The sequence below is a fragment of the Physeter macrocephalus genome, chromosome 6, assembly GCF_002837175.3.
Source record: "Physeter macrocephalus isolate SW-GA chromosome 6, ASM283717v5, whole genome shotgun sequence".
Classification (NCBI taxonomy): Eukaryota; Metazoa; Chordata; class Mammalia; order Artiodactyla; family Physeteridae; genus Physeter; species Physeter macrocephalus.
Window position 1 is genome coordinate 99,037,944 of NC_041219.1, and position 27,137 is coordinate 99,065,080.

At 38.5% G+C, this 27,137-nt stretch overlaps 1 protein-coding gene and 1 pseudogene across 8 annotated transcripts in view; both read left to right on the forward strand.

Moving 5' to 3' along the window:
* The first annotated feature begins 283 nt into the window (after positions 1 to 283).
* LOC102982896 (GTP-binding nuclear protein Ran-like) lies at positions 284 to 2,752 on the forward strand (annotated as a pseudogene).
* A 23,370-nt stretch (positions 2,753 to 26,122) lies between these two features.
* The window catches only part of KIF21A (kinesin family member 21A), a 174,328-nt gene continuing 173,313 nt past the window's right edge, over positions 26,123 to 27,137 (forward strand). For 5 of the 8 annotated variants that reach the window (XM_028491455.2, XM_055085699.1, XM_028491457.2 and 2 more), the window contains exon 1: positions 26,123 to 26,624. In XM_028491455.2, the coding sequence (XP_028347256.1) occupies positions 26,581 to 26,624 (44 nt within the window). In that variant the 5' untranslated portion in view covers positions 26,123 to 26,580. The remainder of the gene's footprint in view (positions 26,625 to 27,137) is intronic. The other 3 variants (XM_028491462.2, XM_055085702.1, XM_055085700.1) reach the window with 1 other exon arrangement.

Sequence of the window (27,137 nt, forward strand, 5' to 3'; positions counted from 1 at the left end):
TAGGTGAGGGAGATTAAGAGGTACAAACTTCTAGTTGCAAAATAAAGGAGTCACAGGTATGAAATGTACAGTGTGAGGAATATAGTCAATAACTATGTAATGTGTTTGTATGCTGACATATCCTAACTAGACTTATCATGGTGATTATTTTGAAATGTACAGAAGTACCAAATCACTAAGCTGCATACCAGGAACTAACACAGTGTTGTAGGTCAATTCTACTTCAAAAATAAACAAACAAACAAACTGATGGGAAAAGAGATCAGATTTGTGGTTACCAGTCATGAGAGGTGAGAGGAGGGTGAACTGATTGGATGAAATCAGTCAAAAGGTACAAACTTCCAGTCATGAGATAAATAAGTATTAGGGATGTAATTTACAAAAAGATAAGTATAATTAACACTGATGTATGTTAGATATGAAAGTTTTTAAGAGAGTAAATCCTAAGAGTTCTAATCAAAAGAAAACATTTTTTCTTTTTCTTTAATTTTGTATCTGTATGAGATGTTCACTAAACTTATTGAATGTGATAATCATTTTATGGGGTGTGTAAGTCAAATCATTATATTTTAAACTTATACAGTACTGTATATCAATTATATCTCAATAAAAATGGAAGAAAAAGAAAGAACCATTAATGGACACCTTTTCTTGCTTCTGATGTTAAGTAGAATACTTGCTATGTTTTGTGTGTTTGTGTGTATGTGTGGATATATCTTTTGTAAAATTAAGAAAGTTCCTATCTCTATTTTACTAAGAGCTTTTATCAAGAATTGTTAAATGTTACACAATGTTTTTTTCTGCATCTATTGCAATAATAGTAAGTTTTTCTACATTAAAATTTTAATACAGACACTTAGATATTCTACTACTGAACAAACTTTCTATTCCTCTAATTAAACCAACTTTAACTTCATATATCACCTTAACATTATGTTTGAGAGCTTAATTCAAGTGCATTTAGAATTGATTCTTTAGTCATGAGGGAGATTCAGGCTACAATTACCTTGTTTTGTATTCTTGTCTGAATTTGGTATCAAGCTCATACCATTTTTGTTAAAGAAGTCGGAGAATGTTCCCCTTTCTATATTTTCTGAAAATACATTAAGGTCAAAATTATATGTTTCTTAAATTATTGGTGGGATTCATAAAATTATCTGGACCTAGGGTTTTCTTTATGATACTATTTTGATCTAGTGATTCAATTTCTTTTATTGCTACATGAGCATATAAATGTATTTCTTGCTTTGTAACAACACAGATTTCTGGTTTAGATGGGTAATTTCTATTTTTCTAGAGCATTGTCTATTTTACATATATTTCAATGTTTTTGCCATAAGGTTTTTAGAATACTTAAAATACCTCCTGTGTTTTTATTTTGTTCACTTATTCATTCCTAATCTTTTTGTTGTGACGTTTAATGTTTTTGATTAGTCTGTCAATTGCATTAACCATTCCAATTTTTTTGTTTATACTCTCTATCTTGTTTTCTGTTTTCATTTGTGTCTGCTCTTTCCTTTATTATATCGTTTCTTTCACTTTGAGTTCATTGTGTTGTTCTTTTTCTAATTTGTTAAGAAATGCTTAACAAATTAGAAATTTGTTGAAATGCTTATTGAAATTAGAAATGCTTATTGAAATGCTTATTTCATCAATTTTCAACTTTATTTTAATAAGACTTTAAGGCTATAAGTTTACCTTCACAAGTTCTGACAAATAATATTTATATATTTTTTTGCTTTAATTATAATATTTCTAAATTTCCATTAGAACTGTGTTTTTTAATTTCTAAAAGTTTGGAATTATTTTAATTATATTTATGTTATTATTTTCAACTTAATTGCATCGTAATTAGAGAATGTGGCATAAGAATTTCTCTATCTTGGTTTTTTGAAATGCCAATAATTACACATTTTATTATTTCTTTAGCTTTATGTTTACTTTTTTTCTTTGCTCATCATTCCTCTTGCATCTCATACATTTCTGGGATTATTTCCCTCCCTCAAGTTTCTTTACTGAGTTTCTGTAGCATCCCAAACAGATGATATTAAAAGTAGAGGAAAGAGAGACAGGGGTGGAGACCCTTCTGGAAGTAACATCACGACAGCAGCCCAAGGAGAACCCCAAGTTCAGTTTAAGCTTGTATTGGTTGGTGATGGTGGTACTGGAAAAACTACAGTCCTGAAACGTCATCTGACTGGTGAATTTGAGAAGTATGTAGCTACCTTGGGTGTTGAGGTCCACCCCTTTGTGTTTCATAACAACAGAGGACCTATTAAGTTCAATGTATGGGATACAGCTGGTCAGGAGAAATTTGTTGGACTGGGAGATGGCTATTATATCCAAGCTCAGTGTGCCGTTATGAATGTTTGATGTAACATCAAGAGTTACTTACAAGAACGTGCCTAACTGGCACAGAGATCTGGTACTACTGTATGAGAACATCCCCATTGTGCTGTGTAGAAACCAAATGGATATTAAGGACAGAAAAGTTAAGGCAAAGTCAATTGTCTTCCACCGAAAGAATAATCTCCAGTACTATGATATTTCTGCCAGAAGTAACTATAACTTTGAAAAGCCTTTCCTCTGGCTTGCTAGAAATCTGATTGGAGACCCTAACTTGGAGTTCGTCGCCATGTCTGCTCTCGCCCCGCCAGAGGCGGTCATGGACCCAGCCAAGGCAGCGCAGTACAAGCATAATCTAGAGGTTGCTCAGACAACTGCTTTCCCGGATGAAGATGATGACGTGTGAGAAAGTGAAGCTGGATCCCAGCGTCAGAAGTCTAGTTTTATAGGCAACTGTCCTGTGATGTCAGTAGTGCAGCGTGTTTGCCACTTTGTTACATAGTTAAGCAGAACATGTGTTTAATCTTTGGGATGCTGAAGGAGATGAATGGCCTTCGGAGTGAATGTGGCAGTTAAAAAAATACCTTCGTTTTTTGGACCTGCATATTTAGCTGTTTTGGAACACAGTGGTTTCCTCCTTGAATTTCAAGTATAAGACTGCTACAGTCACATCACAATAGTCAGTGGTGGAATCTTGTTTGTTACTGTCATTCCCATTCCTTTTTGTTTAGAATCAGAATAAAGTTGTATTTCAACTATCTTAAAAAAAAAAAGTAGAGGAAAGAAAATCCATCAAACCTACAACGGAATAACCATTAGGTTGACAGCTGCTCCAAGAACAGTACTAGGTACCAAAAGATATTGAAATGACATTTTCAGAATGTTGAGAAGAAATAACTAGCAAATTTAAAATTCTGTATCTCAGCGAAACTCTCTTTTAAAAGGAAGGAAAATAAAAATATTTTAAGCAAATAAAACCTGAAAAAATTTACTACCAGCATAGGCAATATTTAAAAAGATGAAAACCTGATAATTTTCATGAATTATTGAAAGACATACATTTTCAGATTCAGGGAGCCAAAAGATCATAAACAAGATAAATAAAAGTCAATCCATAACTTTCTCATTCTCTTTAATCATTCTGGGCCCTAGAATGAAGCATATAAAAGGCCTTTTCACTTTATCCTTCATTGCTTTTAAGATCTCTTTAACTTTATTTCATCCTTTGTCTATGCTATAGTTGTATTCTTTTTTTAGATTTATTTTCAAGGTCCATCCTTCTTTCTTCAGCTAGGTATAATTTACTGATCTATTGAGGTTTTAATTTTAATTATTAATTTTCAGATTTCTAGAGCTTCTATTTGGTTCATTTTCAAATCTGATTAACCAATTTCAATAATCTTCTTTTATGTCCTCTTATTTTCATTTCCATTTACTATTTCTTGAAGTATATTATAGTTATTGAAGTATAAACATAGTTATTTTGTATTCTGTTTCTCATAATTTCTGTATCTGCAATCCTTGCATATCTGACTCTTTAAATTGTTGACCTGGAGTTTTATGGGCCATACAGGTAGATCTCAGGCTGACGATTAGGAAATTACAGGGTAGGTATATTTTTTTCTCCTCTATCTAGATCCAAAAACAAAACATGGTCATATGATCACAATCTTATGTTGTGTGGTGGGGTTTTCCCCAGTTTACTCAGTGAGGGTATCCCTCTTTGCAGATCTTGGTCTCATGCGAGTTTTCTTCTCTCTGATATCTCACTATACATACTCAGACCCCAGACTTTGTCTCTTGTTCATGATCCAGGTGATTTATTAAAACCCAGATTCTGTCCACATTGATAGGTAGATAGTGCCAGGTCAAATGCCATCTCCAGTTCTCTTTTACTGCCAAAGATTTATACCTCTGTTGTTTCTGGCCTCAGCTCAGTCATGCATTTAAATATTTTATTTTATATATGTTTTATAAAAAAATACTATTTTTTAGAGCACTTTTAGATTCACAAGTAAATTAAGAGGAAGGTACAGAGATTTCCCATATACTCCCTGCCTCCATATGTGCATGGTCTCCCTCACCAGAGTGATACATTTGTTACAGTTGATGAACCTACACATCATAATCTCCTAAGGTCCATGATTTACATTAGGGTTCACTCTTGGTGTTGTACATTCTATGGGTTTGAACAAACATATAATGTAAAATATATAATGTATAACATATAAAAAGTGTAATGACGTATATCCATCATTATAGTGTCATACAGAATAAATTCACTGCCCTAAAATTCTCTGTGTTTCTCCTATTCATCCTCCCTCTCCATCCTCCACCCCCTCACCACACACACGCATACCACTGATCTTTTCACCATCTCCATACTGTTGCCTTTTCCAGAATGTCACATAGTTTGAATCATAGAGTATGCAGCCTTTTCACATTAGCTTCTTGTATTTAGTGATATGAATTTAAGTTTCCTCCATCTCTTTTCATGGCTTGATAGCTCACTTCTTTTTAGCACTGAATAATATTCCGTCATCTGGATATACCACAGTTATTTATGCATACACCTACTGAAAGACATTTTAGTTGTTTCCAAGTTTTGGCAATTATGAACAAAGCTGCTATAAACATCTGCATGCAGATATTTGTGTGCACATAAGTTTTCAGTTCTTTTAGTTAAATACCCAGGAGCATAACTGCTGGATTGCATGGTAAGAGTATTGTTTTGTAAAAAAACATCAAACTGTCTTCTAAAGTGCCTGTACCACTTTGCATTCCCATGAGCAATGTACAAGAAAGAGTTCCTGCTGCTCCATATCCTCATTAGCATTTGGTGTCGTCAGCGTTCTGGATTTTGGCATTCTAAGAATTATGTAGTCACATCTCGTTTTAATTTGCATTACCCTGATAACGTTGATGTGAAGCATTTTTTCATATGTTTATTTGTCACCTGTATATCTTCTTTGGTGATGTGCCTGTTAAGGATCTTTGGCGCATTTTTAATTGGGTTGTTTGTTTTCTTATCATTGAGTTTTAAGGGTCCTTTGTATATTTTGGATAACAGTCTTTTATCAGATGTGTCTTTTGCAAATATTTTCTCCTAGTCTGTGGCTTGTCTGATCATTCTCTTTACACTGTCTTTTGCAGAGCAGAAGTTTTTAATTTTTATATTATTTTTAATTTTTATTATTTTTTAAAATATTTATTTATTTATTGGCTGCATTGGGTCTTCGTTGCTGCATGCAGGCTTTCTCTAGTTGCGGCAAGCTGGGGTTACTCTTCGTTGAGGTGCGTGAGATTCTCATTGCAGTGGCTTCTCTTGTTGCAGAGCACGGGCTCTAGGCACACGGGCTTCAGTAGTTGTGGCACGCGGGCTCAGTAGTTGTGGCTCATGGGCTCTAGAGTGCAGGCTCAGTAGTTGTGGTGCACGAGCTTTGTCGCTCTGCGGCATGTGGGATCTTCCTGGACCAGGGCTCAAACCTGTGTCCCCCGCATTGGCAGGCTGATTCCTAGCCACTGCGCCACCAGGGAAGTCCAGAAGTTTTTAATTTTAATGAATTCCAGATTACATTACATTACATTAAATATACATTTATCCAGATTCTCAATAATTTTTTTCATGCATCATGTCTTTGGTATTTTATCTGTATGTTTTTATCCAGAATGTTTGATGTATTGTTTCACAAGGGGTTCACTGAACCTCTAGTATACTGCACAGCTAGAAGCAGAAATTCTCTTCATTGGATTGCTCTAGGTAAGAGTTAAGCACTTGCCTCTGTCTACATTAATTCCAGTGGACATCAGTCGACTTCTCCTATATTCTGTCACCAAGTTCCACTCCTGCCTTGAAACACTTGTTCAGCAAGTTTCTGCAGCTCAGTAAGCATCTAGACAGGCAGAGTGGGAAGGAAAGGGAAAAAAGACTATATAACATGTAGGTCCCCCTCCTAGCAGACATTCTTATTCTGAATAAATACATTTCTTGATGTTATTCTTATTTGGGTTGTTATGAGGGAGAAGTATACACAATAATAATGATCTTAAAAGAAAGTCTCACTTTCCAATTTCTCTAGCCTTCTCATATATAGGCTGGAAATGGGAGATGGCTGCAGAACTATCTTAACATAATCTGCATAGCACATATCTTTGGATCAAAGGAGTACTTATACTTTTCACCTATGGTTATCAGCTTTAGAGCCTTAGTAACTAGAGATCCTATTTAACTTCTTGTTAAATATATATGCATTCACACATTAATAGAAGTATACATGCATAGCAAGTTTCTGAAAGGCCAAGCACAAATCAGATAACCTAGGAAATGAAAATCATGAGATGATGAGGAAGGAGTATTGTTTTCCTTTACATTTTCTTATGTATATTTTTTCTTTTTTTACCATGAATATATTTCAAATTTATTATTTAAAATATCTTGAAAAAGTCTTGATTTTTAAAAAATTAATGCTTACAATGAAGTGGATCAGTTTTATTGAGAATATATGAGAGGTTAAGGGAGCAAAAGGAGATTTTTAATACATGTTTTGTTCATAAAAGTTTATTGAGCAGACATCTGTTGTCCACTTACTAGCATATTAAGCACTGGGAAATGTAAAAATAAATAAACCCTTCAAAGATAATCTGTAATCTAGTAGGAGAAATAGACATGTACATAAATAATTGAAGGGAGTCAACCAAGGCATTGAAAATGGGAAAAATTGTGTGTCTGAGATTTCAAATTAGAAAAAAATGTCTGTTCTAAACTGAACATTCTATTTCACTGGTAAACCTCCTGTATCATAAAGATGTTGAAGGACACTTTCCACAACAAAAGGAAAATCTCTCCACTAATGGCATAGATTTTCTGTAACAAAATAAAATTATCAAGTCCTTCTCCCTCATATATGTGCCACACAGATGTCAACATTTGCTTTGTATTCTGCACATAAGTAATTTCACTCAATATTCTCCACATCCATCATTTCATTCAACTATATATCCTTGTTCTTTGTGATGATATTGATGTTAAGTGACATCTACCTTTGTTATTCATAAAGTAATTTTCCAGTAGTTCAGTGTTTCTTGTAGCTGATTTTATAGGTTTCTCAGCCAAGGTGTGACATAAATATTTTGCTTTAAAAAAGGCAACTTTATGGAAAAGGCAAAAATATGGAGACAGTTGTAAAAGACTAGTCGTTGCTAGGGGTTTATATAGGGGAAAGAAGGGGAAGATGAATACGTGGAGGGGAAGGGATTTTTAGGGCAGATAGACTACTCTGTATGATACTGTAATGTGGATACACATCATTATACATTTATCAAAACACATAGAATGTACAATACAGAGAATGATTTCTAATATAAACTCTGGACTTTAGTTAATAACAATGTATCCATACTGGCTCATTGATTGCAACAAATGTACCCCCCTATAGCAAGATAGAGGAACCTGGGGAGGGTTGAGGAGGTATATGGGAACTCTGTACTTTCCACTCAGTTTTCCTGTAAACCTAAAACTGCTAAAAAAAAGTCAATGAATTTAAAAAAATAAAAGGAAACTTTGAATTTTTTTCCTCTGAAGTTTTGCTCTCTTCCTCATCTTTAGATACAAATACTTCAGTTTAATAGTGGAAGGCTTCATTGTTGCCTTTTTTCTCTAAAACCTGATTTTATTTATTTTATTTTATTTTATTTTATTTTATTTTTTGTCTGCGTTGGGTCTTAGTTGCTGCGTGCAGGCTTTCTCTAGTTGCGGTGAGCAGGGGCTATTCTTCAATGCAGTGTGCGGGCTTCTCATTGCAGTGGCTTCTCTAGTTGCGGAGCACGGGCTCTAGATGCACGGGGTTCAGTAGTTGTGGCTTGCGGGTTCAGTAGTTGTCGCGCACGGGCTTAGCTCCTCTGTGGCATGTGGGATCTTCCTGGATCAGGGCTCGAACCCGTGTCCCCTGAATTGGCAGGAGGATTTTTAACCGCTGCGCCACCAGGGAAGTCCTGATTTTTTTTTTTAATCAGAGAGGTTGCCATCCTTCTTTTGAAAGTGTGACAAATTTTATAACAGCTTATGCACTGGCATCTAGATGTAAATGGATAGCTGGAGCAGTACAATTTTATTTTCATATATTATTCATCAAAATTCCTATTCTCACATTTAAATTTTGGCTACTGGTGCTGTCACCACATTCTCAGCTTCATTTGTCCCAACAAGTAAAGATTCCCATTCTAAAAGAGAGTAGTATTTTGAAAAATATGATTTCTATTTTTTCTCTCTTAAAGCATGTTTTAAGCACATTTCTTCTAGAAAATCTTTTCTGACAGTACCTTTTACTGATCACTGTTTGATTTTTCTGAAGAGTGCTCATTTTTCTACTTTTATTTCTGACTACTCTTTGCAGCTAGAAATAATAGCACATGTACTTACTTTTATGCGTGACACTGTGTATAATAAGCATTTTACTTACATTAATTTAATCTTCAAGATAACCCTTCCTTGTAGGTGATGTGTTTTCTGTTTTAATGAAACTAAAGAGAGCCAGAATTATGAATTAGGTCTTAACTGACACCAAATATCCTTCTGCTTTCAAGGACTTTACTATAATTTTGTCTTTAGTTTGTATATTTTAATGTTAACTTTGTTACATGTTGCTATACTATTTTGTAAATGTTCTTGCCTTTGTGGATGTTAAGTAACCCCAAGGAAATAATAAATTCTGAAGGGAAAGCATTGTGAGTCTTTTTCCCTGTTGTCTGCCACTTCCTGTCCCCAGTGAATTCTTATGCTAGTATTTAGTTTTGAACAAATAATGATTAACAACTCCAAAATTAAAAAAAAAATTAACTACAGGGATTGTAGAATGGAGAATGACTACTAGTTTTACATGAAAATATTTTTATTCAGTAAACTCAAGCATCAAGAAGAGATGCTTCCCTAAAGAACAAAAATTCAGTAAAATAATGAGACTATCTTACAGTGTTTTCAGTTTGAAAAATGTTTTAATATACATTATGCATTTTAATTCTCACAATATGCTTACATAGGGAAAGTTATATAACCATTTGAACGATGAAAATTCTGGGACTCAGAGATGTAAACTGACTTGTATAGTAATTAGTGGAGTTCAGATTCCAACCTAAGTCTTTTAATTCCAGAACCCAGACTACTCAAGTCCCAGCAGTTTGTGTGTCCTTTAAAAATTTTTCATTACTGTCAAACTGCCATCCAGAGAGATTGCTATCAATTTATAGGCAGTATAGTCTAATGGTTAAAAATGTTGACTTGAGAGTCACCTACTAACCTTGAGATCTTGGTATAAGTCACTAAACCAGTCCCTCAGTTCAACTGTAAAATGCAAATGACAATATGACACCTACCCACAAGGTTTTTATGAGAATTAAATGAGTTGATATATGTAAAGTACTAGAAAGAGAGCTTGGTACATTGTAAGAAGTCCATAAGAGCACCAAACCTTTGCTGGCACTTGATATCCCATCAGAATGTCATTATTATTAATGAACTGAAGGCTAAAAAATGCTATTGGCTTATTGTTTTAGTTTTCATTTCCCTAATTATTAGTAAGGGTGAGCATCTTTTTGTGTGTGTGGTTCTTTTTGTTTTTGTTGATAGTGTTTTTGTTGTTGTTTTTGTCTGTTTGGGATTTTGGGGGGGATGTTTGGTATTATTTCATCTGAAGGGTCAGTTCATATCCTTTGCTCATTTGTAAATTTTGTGTGTGTGTTTTTATAATGATTTATAGGAACTTTATATAACAATCTGGATACTAATCCTTTGTAATATAGAGCAGTATTTTTCTTTAATTGTTACTTATTTTTAAAATTTGTTTAAGATGTCATTTTTGTTGTAGTTTAAAATTTTTATGTACTCAAGTTTATCAAGGTTTTTCTTCATGGCTTTTGATTTACGTCATATGTTTTATATTTTCATCTAATATCTACATACTTTTGGTTTTTCTATGTGGGTATTTATTACCCTAGAAATTTATTTTTGTCTATAGAATGAGAGATGGTTCTCCCTTTTTCTTCCCATATGAGTAGACATTCACATGAATAACCTGGAATTTGGTCATTTGTCCAGGCTTGAGCACTTGTACTTCACATCCCCCAAGATCTGCCTCTTACCTCTATTGTGGCCTCTTAAAAAATAGGAGTAGATAATCTGATCAACTCTTTCTCAGCTTTAGTTTTCTACCCTGCATTTGGAAGCTGACAATGGGGCGGGACATGGACATCCGGGTGAGCACCATTGAAAGGCAGTGTGAGACAGGAGAGTGGCAATCCAGTAGGCAAGCAGGTCTTAACAGCCACTTTCTTAGCTCAGCTGCCATAACAAAATGCCACAGACTGGGAGGTTTAAACAACAGCAATTTATTTCTCACAGTTCTGGAGGTTGGGAAGTCTAAGATCAAGATGATGGCTGACTTAGGCGCCTAGCGAGAACTCTCTTCCTGGATTCCATATGGCTGCCTTCTTGCATGCTCACGTGATCTCTTCTTTGTGCACATTGGGAGAGAAAGAGAGCATGCTTTCTGGTGTCTTTTTTATAAGGTCACTAATCCCATCATGGGGGTCCTAAACTCGTGACCTCACGTAAACCTAAATATCTTCTAAAGGTCCCATCTCTGAATACTATCATACTGGGGGCTAGGACTTAATATATAAATTGGAGGAGGACACAAATATTCAGTTGATAACAGTCACTATTACTGGGCAGTAAGTCACCTTTTCATCCCAAACAAACTTCAGAGCTGGGCTGAGCTTCAAAAGAGGGAATGAAAATTCTCTTGACGCTTCACAGCAACTGCTTGCTGCCCAGAGGTTAGCGCATGGTAAAGCAGAAGCTGTGCCACTTCAGTGTGCCCACAGCGGTTGGCCCAGTGGAGGCAGTCGCACCCCAGTGTGTTTGGGCATACCACTTGGCTCCACTCTCTAGCATATAGCATAGTGCCAATTATGGCTGGGATGACATGGAGCATTGTGGCCATTGTCATTCAAGGTTATCAACTGGATTCTTCTCTCAAAGTCCATGTCCTCCAGTGTCTGATGCATGTTGGATACCACAACTATGGTGATAGCAGCAGGGGTCTCATGCACATGGCCTTGCTACTGCTGTCCTGGCCTTGGCCTCACCTCAGGCTTGGAGTCCCACATGGGAGGTGCAGAGCCTGGGCTTGTAGAAACATGACTTTTTTAAAGCACTCCACCCACCAGTTAAAAAAAAAATTTGGTATTTAGATTAACTAAGAAATTAAAATTAAAATGTTTTAAAAAATTAGGCAATATTGTTATGTGTTACCAAATAAAAGCATCAAATATGCATTAATGAGTATTTTTTGTTGTGAGAAGCATCAAAAACTACTAATGCATTATGGTACACATATGAGTGCTTTTTTCTATGTAAACCCATAAAATTTTATTTATATTTAGCATTTGCTTCTGAGTCTAAACTCTCAGTTCAGGATATGAGAGATATTTGGCATAATGAGAGTTTCCACCTCTTCTTTTGTATTTTCCTGAGCTGTTTCTCAAATCTAAAAATAGCAGGATTAAAATAAAACCCATGGGCACATCTGCATACCCCGTACATGCAGTATAAGGTGCTGCAACTTAATTGATAAAGCTCTGTTCCATGGAGAGCAGCTTTTCCTTAAGTAAAATTTGTGTTAGTTAATGTTTGGGCTTGAAGAAAGTGGCATTCATTTATCCTTTTGTTGAGTAAATATTTATTGAGCATCTACTATGTGCTATTGCACCATGGTAGACATTGGCCACAGAAGAGTGAACAAGACACATGGCCCATGCTTTGCTGGATATTACAGTCAAGTGAGTAGAGTTTTCAGCCAAATAGTAAAGAAAGAACAGAATACCTTAAGAAGAAATAGATTTGATAGAGAACAAGGATTATGGATATGATCAAGGTGGAGGTTTGAACAAGGAGGCTTAAATGGTTAAGAGGATAGAGAACTCTGAAAAGGGCAGGGAAATCTCAGGTATGGAGATGGCAAATAGTGTGTCTTAGAAACATACATATAAAACTATTCTTTGATTTTAATTTGGAAACCGTACTATTCTGTGGAATCCTTATCAGGTTCATAGAAGTAGTAAAAACTGATAGTTTGGGGGAGTATTCTTTTATTTATTTATTTTTAACATCTTTATTAGAGTATAATTGCTTTACAATGGTGTATTAGTTTCTGCTGTATAACAAAGTGAGTCAGCTATACGTATACATATATCCCCATATCCCCTCCCTCTTGCATCTCCCTCCCACCCTTCCTCTCCCACCCCTCTAGGAGGACAAAAAGCACTGAGCTCCTTGTGCTATGCGGCTGCTTCCTACTAGCTATCTATTTTACGTTTGGTAGTGTATATATGTCCATGCCACTCTCTCACTTCGTCCCAGCTTACACTTCCCCATCCCTGTGTCCTCAAGTCCATTTTCTACGTCTGAGACTTTATTCCTGTCCTGCCCCTAGGTTCTTCAGAACCTGTTTTTTTTTTTAGGTTCCATATAGATGCGTTAGCATACGGTATTTGTTTTTCCCTTTCTGACTTACTTCACTCTGTATGACAGACTCTAGGTCCATCCACCTCACTGCAAATAGGTGGGTCAAAAAGTATCTTGCTGTGATTTATGTCATAGCGTGTTCTGCCTATTTTTTCCTCTAAGAGTTTTATAGTGTCTGGCTTTACACTTAGGTCTCTAATCCATTTTGAGTTTATTTTTGTGTATGGTGTTGGGGAGTGTCCCACAAACAGAGCAAGAGGGTTCCCTTTTCTCCACACCAGCATTTATTGATTGTAGATTTTTTTGATGATGGCCATTCTGACCAGTGTGAGGTGATACCTCATTGGAGTTTTGATTTGCATTTCTCTAATGATTAATGATGTTGAGCATCCTTTCATGTGTTTGTTGGCAATCTGTATATCTTCTTTGGAGAAATGTCTAATTAGGTCTTCTGCCCATTTTTGGATTGGGATGTTTATTTTTTTGATATTGAGGTGCATGAGCTGTTTGTATATTTTGGAGATTAATCCTTTGTCAGTTGCTTCGTTTGCAAATATTTTCTCCCATTCTGAGGGTTGTCTTTTCATCTTGTTTATGGTGTCTTTTGCTGTACAAAAGTTTTTGTTTCATTAGGTCCCATTTGTTTATTTTTGTTTTTAATTTCCATTTTTCTAGGAGGTGGGTCAAAAAGTATCTTGCTGTGATTTATGTCATAGCGTGTTCTGCCTATTTTTTCCTCTAAGAGTTTTATAGTGTCTGGCTTTACACTTAGGTCTCTAATCCATTTTGAGTTTATTTTTGTGTATGGTGTTGGGGAGTGTTCTAATTTCATTCTTTTACTTGTAGTTGTCGAGTTTTCCCAGCACCAAGTATTCTTTTAGAAAAATGCACGTGGGGTTTCCCTGGTGGCACAGTGATTGAGAGTCCGCCTGCCAATGCAGGGCACACGGGTTTGTGCCCCGGTCCGGGAAGATCCTATATGCCGCGGAGCAGCTGGGCCCGTGAGCCATCGCCGCTGAGCCTGCGCATCTGGAGCCTGTGCTCCGCAACGGGAGAGACCACAGCAGTGAGAGGCCCGCGTACCGCAAAAAAAAAAAAAAAAAAGAAAAGAAAAGAAAAATGCACGTGTATATAGCACATTACACTATTAGTATTTTGATTTTATATGTTCACTAAATATTTTTTTAACCAAACACTCAAATAAATATTTCCAAAATCTTAATGATATAAAAAGAATTTGAGGCTAATTTGACAGCTGTTCTAGTGCTCTGACACTGATGTGTGGAATGAATTGAAGTCAGACTGGAGTCAAAGTTACTATTTGGGAAGAAAATGCAATAGTTTTGACAACTGCTTGATGTTAGAGTTAATAGTTTTCTTTCATTTATGTCTTACAAATATATAATTTCTACCTCTATATTTTAATATTAGATAACCAAAGTATGTAGACACTTTAAAAATGTTATTGAAGTTTTATGTTCTTTTAAAAATTCTGACTTATTTTTTAATAGAATATTTCCAGTATTTATATAATGTTGATGTTCTGGTTTGATAATTATAGGATATTTATATAAGTTATTATATTAGGGGAGCTGAGCATATGGGAACTCTGTTCTATTTTTTGTAAGCCTAAAATTATTTCAAAATGAAAAATTAAATATAAATGAATGTACACGCATACTCTTATGTATGTATGTGTGTGTGTATATCTCCAGAACCTGATCGCTTCTCATCACCTCTGTTGCTACTGGTCAGATCATTTCCTGCTTAGATTACAGCAATAGCCACCTAAACATCTCCCACATTCCACAGCTAGCTTCCCTCAGTTTATTTTCAACCCCCTGTTCAGAGAGACCCTATTAAAACATAGGGAGCTATGTCATTACTTAGCTCAATGTGATCCAGTGGCATCCTATCTCACTCACCAATTTCAGTGGCATACAAGATCTACCTTGCATAATAATTTGATGATCATCTGGCCTTTTCTTCCTTATTCTATCACTATCCTCCACTTCTCTAATCTCATTTCACACTCTTTTCTCCCTGGCTCACTTTGCTCTGGCCATATTGGCCACTTCATTGTTCCTTAAACAAAGGTCAAACATGTTTTCACCTGAAGGTCTTTGCATTTACTGTTCCCTCTACCAGGGATGATATTCTTCTAGTTTCCTCATGTCTCATTCCTTCGCTTCTTTCAGGTCTCTACTCAATGTCATCTTATTGAGAGTCTTTCTGATTATTTTCCTTAAAATACAAAACATTCCCACCACCTGAGCATTCTGTATATTCCTCTTTTTCTACAGCATTAAACACCACTAAACATGTATTACATTTTATTTATATTGCTTATTGTCTTTCTCTCTCCTAAAAATGCAAGCTGCATAGGGCAAAAGTTTTTGCCCATTTTGTTTTCTGCTGTATCTCCAGTGTCTGAAACCATGTTCTGCACACTGTAGACACTCAAAACATAGTTACTGAATAAATGTTTGCATGAATTGTTAGTAGTCACCATATAGATTGAATTTAAGCAGTGGAATAAAGTATGAAAAGAAAGGGAAAAGGACCTTGGACCAAGACTTGAGAGCTTCAAAACTTACAAACTGGGAAGTGAAGGACTGCAGAGAAGCCCAAAATACAGTCACCTGAATTACTGGTCTAAATGTAGAGAGTATCTCAGGAAAAATAAAAGCACAGCCAACACTTAATTGCTATTTGGAATTCAAGAACAATAAAGAAGGATTTTCAGTCATCTGTGAATATTTACTAAGTATCAAATAACATGCATTGTATTTGGAGATGTAAATATAGTGAGCTTACAATCTAGTGGGAGAGATTTTTAAACAGATAAATTCAAAGAAAATTAATAACCATTTTAATTATGCCTATGTACACTGTGAATATATAAAAGAGGTCTCTTTGGTCTAAGCTAAGTGTGAGGGCATAAAGAAAAGAGTCTAAGAACACTTTCAAGATCGGGTAGAATTTGGCCAAAGAAATAAGGGGTAGAATGGAGATAAGCTGATGAAAGTAGTTTTAAATATGATGTCATTTAAGCACTAAAACACTTATTGAATTGATTTAATGACTTATAAGTAGGAATAAAATTTAGTTCAAATTTTTTTTATCTTCATTATAAACTCCTCAAAGGAACAACTGTCCTCTTGCCTTCCTATCAACAATTCTTAGATCCCTGGACACCTAGCTTTCCTTTCCCCTGTCCTTCTAAAACTACTCTCTATGGTTACAATTAGCTGTGTTGAACTGATAGCTCCATTGATTCTTCCTCTGTCTTCATTCCCTTTGGCTCCTCCAGTGCCTTTATGCCTGTGTTCTACCCACCATTTGACAGTCTCTATCTTTTTTATTTTTTATTTTTTTGCGGTACGCGGGCCTCTCACCGTTGTGGCCTCTCCCGTTGCGGAGCACAGGCTCTGGACGCGCAGGCTCATTGGCCATGGCTCACGGGCCTAGCCGCTCCGCGGCATGTGGGATCTTCCCAGACCGGGGCACAAACCCGTGTGCCCTGCATCGGCAGGCGGACTCTCAACCACTGCGCCACCAGGGAAGCCCCTCTACCTTTATTTTTGTCACATTGCTTCAACCCATGATCTCCTTCTACTATTCACTTTCTCTTTCCTCTTTCTTCTACCAAATGAGCTCTCCCTTCCTTCCACCCAATTTGCTTGTTTTAGTTAGTAGCACTACAATTATTCTCTCAGCTGCCTATGATGAAATAAAAATCCAAATTTTAAGGCCAGACAAGAAAAATTTAAGCATAAACCATTTTCTTTGCCCTTTTGCCTCCTCCCTCCCCTCTAGTGTGCATTGTGCACCTGCCTTGTGTCTTCACCAGACCTCCCCAATGGCGGAAATACGTGCTCAATCTTAAAGATCGATTTTTCTACTTCTGGCACCAGCCATGTAACTCCTCAGAAGATAACATTCTTTTCTCGACCATATAAAGGGTCAGGGTGACACATCTCTCGCCTTGTATGGGCAGACATCTTTGATGAATTTTATGTACAATGCCAATATGTCATTTCCTTTAAAAATATCAGTTGGTGCAGAACAGACTGGTCAGATGACCTGGGGAAATACTGTGCTGCACCTAACAGAAGTTCTTAGCTTAAATATTTACTTTAGACCTTATTAATGTTACTAGCTGTATTACTTGTATTCTGTCTATTTTACAAGATTGATGTTTATTGCATTACCAACTGTGTGACTCAGTCTCACATAAAATTAACGATGATTAGGCAACTTGAAACTATTGATCAAATACATAGTTCTATAAGATCAGTGATTGTAATAGTGTAATTCTAGATAAGGGAGGAAGAAATGAGAGGGAACCATTTCCTGGACTGTAACAGACTAGTCCAGAGGATTTTGGCTACTGGTAATAGGGCTTAGTCTAGGACTAGCACATGGAGTGGCCTATCAGAGAAATCTTCCCCTGATCTTGGAATTCTTAGCACAATGGGACAAATTGGTCATGAGATGTCTCCCAAAACTTGGTTGAAATTAAGATTGAAAGGGAGGGGATTGTAAAATAGAGAATGTTGCCCAACATCCAGTTCTACAAGAATCAAGTCATTAGCTACTGCTGTTGCTGACCTGCAATACACCCTGAAAGGAATTCAGGGTGAAGATCAGGATGAGACATTCTGTATTCTGGGAAAACTGACAGAACTGGCCCTCAGATAGTTAGCTATTTCCAGGAGAAAATTTTTTGAACTTGCATCTTCCCAATACTTAGAAAAGCACTAAAACCATTAACTAAGATGCACGTTCCTTGCAAATAACAGTGACCTTGCACCAAGATGTGTGCTTGATTGCATGTATCCGCTTGGCAAAAATCACATATACACTGGCTTCCTGCTTTACCACTTCAGAAATTCTCAGAGCTCTCTGAGAGACTGTCTCCTGGGTTATAATATTCAGGTTGGCTTAAATAAAATTTTCCATTTCTTTCTTAAACTATTAATTTTTCATAAACACCTGTATTTAGGGATAGTCTTAAAAACTACTTTATAAATTCACAATATTTAATTGAAGGACTCTCTGAGACCCTTTAATTGACATGTCTCCCTTGTTCTCCCAGTTGATGCTTGTATCTTTTTTTTTTTTTTCTGCGGTACGCGGGCCTCTCACTGTTGCGGCCTCTCCCATTGCGGAGCACAGGCTCCGGACGCGCAGGCTCAGCGGCCGTGGCTCACTGGCCTAGCCGCTCCGCGGCATGTGGGATCTTCGCGGACCGGGGCACAAACCCGTGTCCCCTGCATCATCAGGCGGACTCTCAAACACTGCGCCACCAGGGAAGCCTGATGCTTGTATCTTTTTGGTAGTCTCTTCATCCAGTGGTTTTCTAGCCTATGCTTGAACATTTTCAATGACAGTAAGTGTACTATCCAATCCCCTTTTATTCTTCTCCCATATTGCTGATTCCTGTTAATTCTTCCTTAAGGATGTCTTTCACTTGTAAGTCCTACTTCTCTGTTTTCACCATAGTCTATTAAGATGCCTAGTTTAGGCCCTTACCATGTCATAATTAATTTAGTATGATATGGTTGCCTGACTGAGTCTCCCAAATTCATCTCACAGACTTGGACCAGACTCATAATCCTTTTTAAAATTTTATTTTATTTTGCATATTTAAAAATACTGCTTCTGTCTTACTACTGTTATACTCACAAGATTTAAATGGTTTCCTATATTCTGCTTTCATCAATCTAAACTCCTTTGCTTTCTGGATTCTATCCACCTTACTTCTCATTAATATTGAAACACACCTTCTTTTTTTGTGGTGTATGCATAAGCAAGTGTGTTTAGGGGCTGCCCTTAGCTTGTTGCTAATTTGCTGCCCATTGACATCTTATTGTGTCCATATCTCTGTTATTAATCTTTGTTGCCACTGTCAGAAGCAGAAAGAAGTCCTTTAAATACTCATTTTGGGCTAAAAAGAAAGTTTAACAACAATTTTCCTATTAGAAATGGTTTTTCCCTTTTATACTTCTGCAAAAATTGAAGAGGTGGCTTGGGATCATAAAATAAATACAAATATCACCAGTTTCTCCTGTCTAGGAGGCCTTTCTTGGTGGAATCTACTGTGAAATAACTGTTTTCAGATCAAATCAAGGAAATAAGAGCAGAGTTGGATACTGATTTAAGTAAAGCATCTTACAAGTTTAACTTGTGTGTTTTCCCTTAAAAAGCACTGATTCTACCAGATGGGTACCTTTATTGAGATAAAGCTAAGCATACGTTTATTGCAAAAGTTGATGAAATATTTGTCATATAAATTATAATTAACCTTAACTTCATATTTTTAATTGCTGTAGGTCTTTTAAAAATAGAGTAAGGATGAAAAATCCAGAACTTCATTAATCTTTTGGTTTCAGGGTATCCAGAACCATGAGAATTTGAAAAATACCCATGTGGAGGTAACAAGAAAAGAAAATGTTTAGAAAAGAGAAAACAAAGGCAGGAATTTCAATCAACAGATACAGGAAAAGAAAGGCGGTATTGATGAATAAATGAGAGGATGGGCTAGTAAATGGTGAAATGTTCTCAATTAGAAATAACTAATAAAATTATCTCTTGGTGATTCAGTTCTATAATATTCCAAAGTTAAAAAACAAAACCACACAAATTATGAGGTTCTAATGAAAGACTATCCCAAACTGCTTATCAAGTTCAGTCCTGCCCAGTTAGAAAAAAACACACTCCTCTTACTAGCTTGGCTCAAGATGTTGGCTCAAGACCAGCATGACTTAATAGCTGTAATTTGCATTTGAATGCAATTAACTGGGCCAGTACTTTGGGGTAATCAAGCTGCCTGCAAATACACATATGCTGCAAACTCAAAAAAAGTCCTAGTACTGAGAGAAGAGTATTCTTTGAATTCCTCTTAGATTTGGTACTCAGGTCCAAGACTTCATATGCAATTTTAGATTTCAAACTCTGATTTTAAGTGTGAACAATGAAATTTAACCTTTATCTAGCTGCTTATTCTTCATAAAGAGAAGTTTAGCTACCTGCCATTTTTTTCTCTTTAAAGAGTAATTTCACTGTTTCTGTAAAAGTGATTTATGTTATTTTTAAATTTTCAAGAAAGATGCAAAGAAAGAAAAAAATCATTCAAACCTTTATTTTCCACGCAGAAATAACTCTCACCAATATTTAAAATAAACAGATGAAGTGTATATAGTTAAAAGTTTGATTTTTTAGTAATGTTATATCATTAAAAATAAATTTACAAGATGTTAAACTGCTTTTATCATGAGGTAAACTACTACTATAAGTATTTAAGCTTGCCTTGCGTTACTTTCCAGTTATATATTCTTCATATGCAAACACTGTAGTGTAGGCTGAGATTTTCTAAGCCCAAAGAATAAAATGTATAGTGAAACTAACAGTGAAGAACAAAGAGGCCAGAACAGAGAGTCAAGATGCCTGGATTTTTATTTAGCTCTGCTACTAATTTACTGTGTAATATGTGTGTGTGTTGGGAGGAGGGGAAACTGGTACGGTGGTCAGTTCTCTCAGGAACTGTCTCCTTATCTGTAAAATGAAAGGGGTGAACTAGAATTGTAAAACGTCCTCCATCTCCAAAATTAATGAAACCTTGCTTACATTTGCTGGGCTCAGGTGTTCTGGTTACCTTCCTGATAGTTTGAACGCCACTTTTCATAGACACTATGGTCAGAAAACAGTCTCTCAGAGAACCATAACCAATGGGCAGCAGCTGATCTACAATGAAAACTTGTTCTGTATTGAAATTAAAGCATAGCATGCCCTTCTTCTGGTAATCGCTGACTTATACAAGTAAGCATTGGTTGCACTCTTGAATTTTCCACAAATTCTTCTCGTTAGGAATTTATGATGTAGTTGAGGAGTTAAAAAGTAATAATTACAGGGGTCTCCCTGGTGGTGCAGTGGTTGAGAGTCCGCCTGCCGATGCAGCGGACACGGGTTCGTGCCCCGGTCCGGGAAGATCCCACATGTCGCGGAGCGGCTGTGCCCGTGAGCCATGGCCGCTGAGCCTGCGCGTCCGGAACCTGTGCTCCGCAGCAGGAGAGGCCACAGCAGTGAGAGGCCCGCGTACCGCAAAAAAAAAAAAAGTAATAATTACAACAATAACAAAGACATACATGAAGTACAACAGAGATTTGGCAGAAGAAAAATTTCATACATCTGGTCCAGAGGAGGAGTGAAATCAGAAAAAGTCTGAAGAAAGAGGTAATTTTTGAGTTGGGTCTGAAATATAGACAAGATTTTAACAGTTAGAGCTGTTGGGGAGGCTTCTGTTTCCTCACATGTAAAATGGAGGTAGTAATTGTACCCACTTTCCAGAGTCATTGAAAGAATCAAGTGAAATAATGCATGCTAGTCACTTAGCACATTGCACTGGCAAGGTGGAAAAGCCCTATAAATGCTTTCCATTGTTATTAATAGGGAAAATGTATAAAACAAAATGAATCATGAAGGAAAATTGATATTTCTGATTATGGTATTAAGGATTAGTTTTCTTAAGGTTTTTTCCCAAAAAGATTTCTGAGGAGGTATTTGTCTAGGCATGCTCTTCCAAAGCCAGTTGTTTGCATATGGAGTTGTAATCAGTACTATTTCTTTTAGTCTTTCTGCTAGAAGCAAAAAGGAAGTAGCAAATAACTTTTAATGACTGATTAGAATGTGGAAACCAGAAAAAACACAGGGTAGATAGCCTAGAGGGAAAAAAAACTGGTGATAGTTGCCCTCATGAATGTTGTAGCTTCCTTTTGGATGCTTGTTTAGGGTGTGCTAGAATGTATCTTTTGCCCAAATACACCTTAGACAGGTGCAGCTAAAGCATCAGTACCTGCTTTGTAAAACAATTCATATTTACAAATGTATTTATATTATATATTATATATGTATGTAGCTCTTTTTATAGCTAGCTTTATTACGTACTTATTGTGAGTTAGTGCTGTGATTAACATATGATAAGCAAAGCTCTCAATCTACAAAACAACTCCATAAGGCAGAAAATACATTACTTGGGACTTCCCTGGTGGCGCAGTGGTTAAGAGTCTGCCTCCTAATGCAGGGGACACAGGTTTGAGCCCTGGTCCGGGAGGATCCCGCATGCCGTGGAGCAACTAAGCCCATGAGCCACAACTGAAGCCCGCGCACCTAGAGCCCGTGCTTCGCAACCAGAGAGGCCACTGTGGTGAGAGGCCAGCGCACCACAGCGAAGAGTAGCCCCCGCTCACCGCACCTGGAGAAAGACCGTGCGCAGCAATGAAGACCCAATGCAGCCAAAAATAAATAAATAAAAATTTTTTTAAAAAAAGAAAAAGAAAAAGAAAATATATTACTTACATACCAGAAACATCTTGCCCAAACTCACATAGTCACTCAGCTAATATTTAATGACCTGTACTATGTGTCAGATACATGTTGTAGGAGCTACAGATACATCAGTGAATAAAACAGAGAAGATCCCTGCCATCTTAGAACTCAAATTCAAATGGAGGGAGGCAGACCATAAACAAGAAATAAACAAAAAGCAAGAAAATACCAGTTAGTGATAAGGGCTATGAAGAAATAAAATAGTGATGTGATAGTGAGTAACTGGGGGTACAGTGCTGGTTTCATGGGTGAGCAATTAGTGCAGCTACACAGGGCCCTGTGCTTAGAGGGACCCTACTTTTGTTTAATGCCCTGCTAGCACTGTCTTGAAATTCTTAATAATTTTATCTTTGGATTTGTTTTGTAAAGGAGGTCTGATAAGACAGTGGAGCATGTGGGTAAGTAGGGGACATATGTACAATACCCACAGCCTCCATTCCTTGGCACACCATTCTCATAGCTTTTGTGATGCCCTGTGAGCACAGAATCTTGGTTGATGCACGATGTATGGAAGTTAAGTAAGATTCAAAGCCAGGACAAGTACAAGGTAAACGTGTTACATCTATGACTGACTAAGCAGGGATGCTGACACCTTGAGAGGCCACGCTTCCCCTCAAACCAGAACTTGCTTCAAATGCAAAAGAAGGCAATGGCATTCTAAGAAGCACATTGAACAAGAACCCTGTCATTTCTTATTTACACTTCCCTGTAGCTGCCAACCACTGACTCTGAAAATGATGACATAAAAGGTAAAGAAAGACAGGGAAAGGTAGTTCCTCTTCCTTTCAGTTCTTCCTTATTCATCTGCAAGCCAAAGGTGAGAAATTGTTAGTAGAATGTAGGTATATCAAGAAGTAAAATAAAAACAGTTGAGTTACTTTTGTGTAATGTTTCCATGGTTCAGTTAAGAATCAAATTCACATGCATGTATGAACTACACAACAGGAATTGTATAATTTATAATTCCACATATGCGTTAAGTGCTTTTCTATTCATACTTAAAGCTGGCATTGAACAATAAAAGATGAATGGTAAAATTACGCCAATAATTAAAATTTTTAATTTTTCTTTATGGAAAATGACATTAAATAGTGTTTTCACTTACTATTTAATGGGTGACCTCAGAAGAAAGGAAAAAGCTTTTTATTTTAGTATCTTTAACTACATTATTATGTTGCTTTCATAATAAGACACTGCATTTTTACTTTGCACTGGGTTTTGCAAATCATGTGAGCTGGCCTTGTGGGAGTGCTACTTTAGGTTGAATTATCAGGAGAGGTCCCTCTGAGGAGATTGCATTTAAGCTGATACCTAAAAGACCAAAAGAAGCCAACTATGGGAAGATTCAGGAAATAACATTCCAGGTGGAGGGACTAGTTAGTGGGAATGTCCTAAGGCAGGAAAAAACTTTGTTTTCAAGAAACAGAAAGAAGGCCAGTTTCACTGAAAAGTAAAAACTTGGAGTGGCAAAAGATAAGGTTAGAATTTGGAGAGGCCAGAGTGTGAAGAGCCTTAAAATCCAGAAGAATTTATTCTACTTGTTTTAGTTAGCCATTGGAAAGTTTCAGGCAGAGGAATAACATAAATGACTTATGTTTTAAAAGATCACTTTTTTGTAGTGTGGATGCAAGAGTGGACTCAGGGATATCATCCTGAGTGGTCTATACCTAAAGAATTCCTCACCCTTCCAGATGGAATTTATCATACTCTTGTCATAATTTCTATGATTGCACTTATGGATTTTCAAATTTGTCTCCCTGAACTAGACTGTAAGACACTCTTAATTCTCTCCATATCACTAGTGTCCAGCATTGTTTGCATATTGCAGCTGCTTATTAAATATTTATTAAGTGAATAATTGGGAAAGGATTTTTTGCTCTTATGGCAAAAGCTCTTTCCTCAGAATTTTCTTCAAGTTAAGATAATTAATTAATTAGGTGAGCCATAAGGAAAGGGGTTATAGCAGCCATAAGGAATCTGAAGTAAATACAAAATATCTGAAGTAAATACAAAATATACAGTTGATTTATAAATTTTAAAATTATGGGAGAAAAATACTGACAGTCATCAATAGGAATTTGAATTTTTATACTAACTTCCTGAACCCATGTGCAACATGTACCCAAAGACACAGCTATTATTGGTGCTAATGTTTTGGCCAGATGTTCCAGACTGATGGCTTGGGATTGAAGTTGGCCTGAGACCTATTTTGACTGGTTTGCATGGTATGTAAATATGGTGCTGAATTAGTTATTGATATTTAAAACTAAGGAATTTTCACATAAAAGTCTGACTTTTCTCTATTTCTTGAGAAGTAACAAACATACAAGCAAACAAAAAGCTTGGAGGCATTGGGTCTGCATTCCAGCTGGCCAGAGCCAAGGAGGGCCACTGCCTTTGCAAGAAGCCTATGTTCTCTGTTTTATCACAGTCCACACTCTGCCTGCTCCACTCACTTAAATTACCTGCCTGGCTTCTGGTGGCATTTGTGTTTGTGACAGGTCCTACTGAAACATGTATGTACTAGTACTATTCTAAATGAGAATTTTTTTAAATATAATAAGTCCTTAAATTATACATATTTAGTTTTCTTGCTAAGTTTGCTTGGCTTAACTTGCCTTCCTTGTAGCTTTTATCAATTCGAGAACCAAGGTGGCCAGTCCAGATCCACCCAGATGTGGGACTGCCAGGGAAGGAGGAAATGGTGTTTTGATTTGCTGATAGACAAATACTGAGGAAGAGGAGGTTCTCCAGAGGGCAGGAGAGCTTTGCCACCAATTTGATCTGTAGAAGGTATTCACCATCTCTGCCCTCTTTACCTCCTAGTTATGTCTGTTAAGACTCAGGAGTATTGAGGTTAAGGGATGGAATAAATTTAAAACTTCTCTAATTATATATCACATAGGCCTTCACTTAAGATCATTAAACACTTCTTGTTTGTCCCAATCTGTGCTGCTGTCTCTGACCCATGCTGCTGTATCTCTGCTGATAAGGATGATTACGTGTGCCATTTTAGATTGTAGGTACTTGGGATAGTGTCTTTATTTGGATGGTGCCATTTAATGTATTATACTATTTTGTAGGAACCCACATGTTTATTTAGAGAAATGTATGGGGCAGCCCACAAAAGATACTCTGTGGCAAAGCTAATAAAGGCTGTTTCCACAGAGCTATCTAAAGGAATGGGGAAGCACAATAGCCACAAGCAGAAACCACAATGGGTCAATGTTGATAGAATCCCTGGATTGGGAGTTGCTTTTTGAAGGCCAGAAGGGAAAGAAAGTCCGTTGAGAAGGATTTACTACACAGCAGGTCTTGGTGGATATTCAGTTCTGGGAACTCTTGGCAGTACCAGGGTGCAGTTCATTTACCAGTGTACAAATGGTTTAAAAGAAGGGCATTCAAGAGTCCATCATTTCCATAGCCCACACGGGCTGGTAAATGGGCGATGGACTGCAGAACCCAGCTGCTCAGAGGCAGTGGCCAAATCCGGGAGCCGGTTTAGTATGAATGACTGACTCCTGGGAAGGAGAACGTTCATAGGGGGCTGGGGATAGGGGTCAGAGTCCAAGCTGGAGAGAGGACAATAAGCTAAGGGTGGAAACAAAGGCGAACCAGAGCGGCAGCTGGCAGATTGCTGGCGCTGCGCTGGGGAATCAAGCTTTGCTTTCAGAAAAGGGGCAGGCTAGAGCAGGGCGGGCTCTAGCCGCGGCATTCTCACAGAAGAGCCTGCAAGGGCGCAGGGCTCGTCGCCCTGGGGCGTGGGCAGCTCGCGGCCGGCATCCCTCCCCCCGCGCGCCTCCGGGCCAGCAGCGCCTGGCAGTGCCCGCCGAGGGCAGGGCGGGGCGCAGGCCGGGCAGCGCTAGGTGGGGCCAGCAGCTAGGCCGCCGTTGACACAGTGCGGGGCCAGCAGCCCGGAGAGCCCGGGCGGGTGTGGCGCGTTCAGCCCGGCCTCCCGCAGGCCGCGTCCGCATCAGAGGGGGCAGGGCGCACTCGCCCGTCCAGCAGGAGGCCCCTGGGCGGCCTTCTGGCTCCGTCGCTGCCGCGCTAGCCACTCAGCGCGCCGCATCTCCGCCCCAGTGCTGGGGGCTGAGCAGGGGAGAAGGGGCGGGCACCCGCGAGCGGTGGATCACCTCCTCCTTCTTCTGCCTCAGCGCTGCCGCCGCCACCTTTCCATTCAGTCGCCCAACATGGCTGGAGCGCGGCGGAGGTGAGCCGTCCGCCCCCTGCAGCTCCAGCCTCCTGCGCGCGACCGCCGCGGCTCCGGCGGCCCTTCAGTTCTGCGGTGCAGAGGCCCAGGGGCCCGGCTGTCGCTCGCCGCCGGCATGTGGGGCGCCCCGGACGAGAGCTCTGTGCGGGTAGCTGTCAGGTGAGGACGGACGCGGCGGCGGGCGGGCTGCGGGCGCGGCGAAGATCTGCTCTGGCCCGGGGCACCGGCCGCCGCGCTGCGGAGACCTGAGAGGTGGCTCGGCGGGGGCCGGGCGGCTCTGGAAACCGAGGCGGCGGGTCTCCGCCGGCCTGGCGCGCGCGGCCGAGTGCTGGCTGGGAAACCTCCCGCCCTCGGGCCCCGGGAGTTTGCAGGTGACGCGGGGTTGCGCGGCGCCCGGTCCCTGGGGCGCCTGACTCCTCTAGGGGGAGAAGCCGTCGCCGCCCGCCCCGGCCGGGTCGCGCCCCCGAGGAACAGTTGCCTCAGGTTCGGCCGCCTTGGGCGATCGCCTGTCTGGCTTTGCCTCGAGGAGCTGCCCCTCTCCTGGGCTGTGGTTCTTTTATATTTGTAGCGTGACTGTCTTTACGTGTACCTGCAACTCCGGCCTTCGGAGGCAGGAGACAAAGCCTTACAACGGTGGGGGTCTAGATTTCTGTGCAAATGGACGTCTCGTTA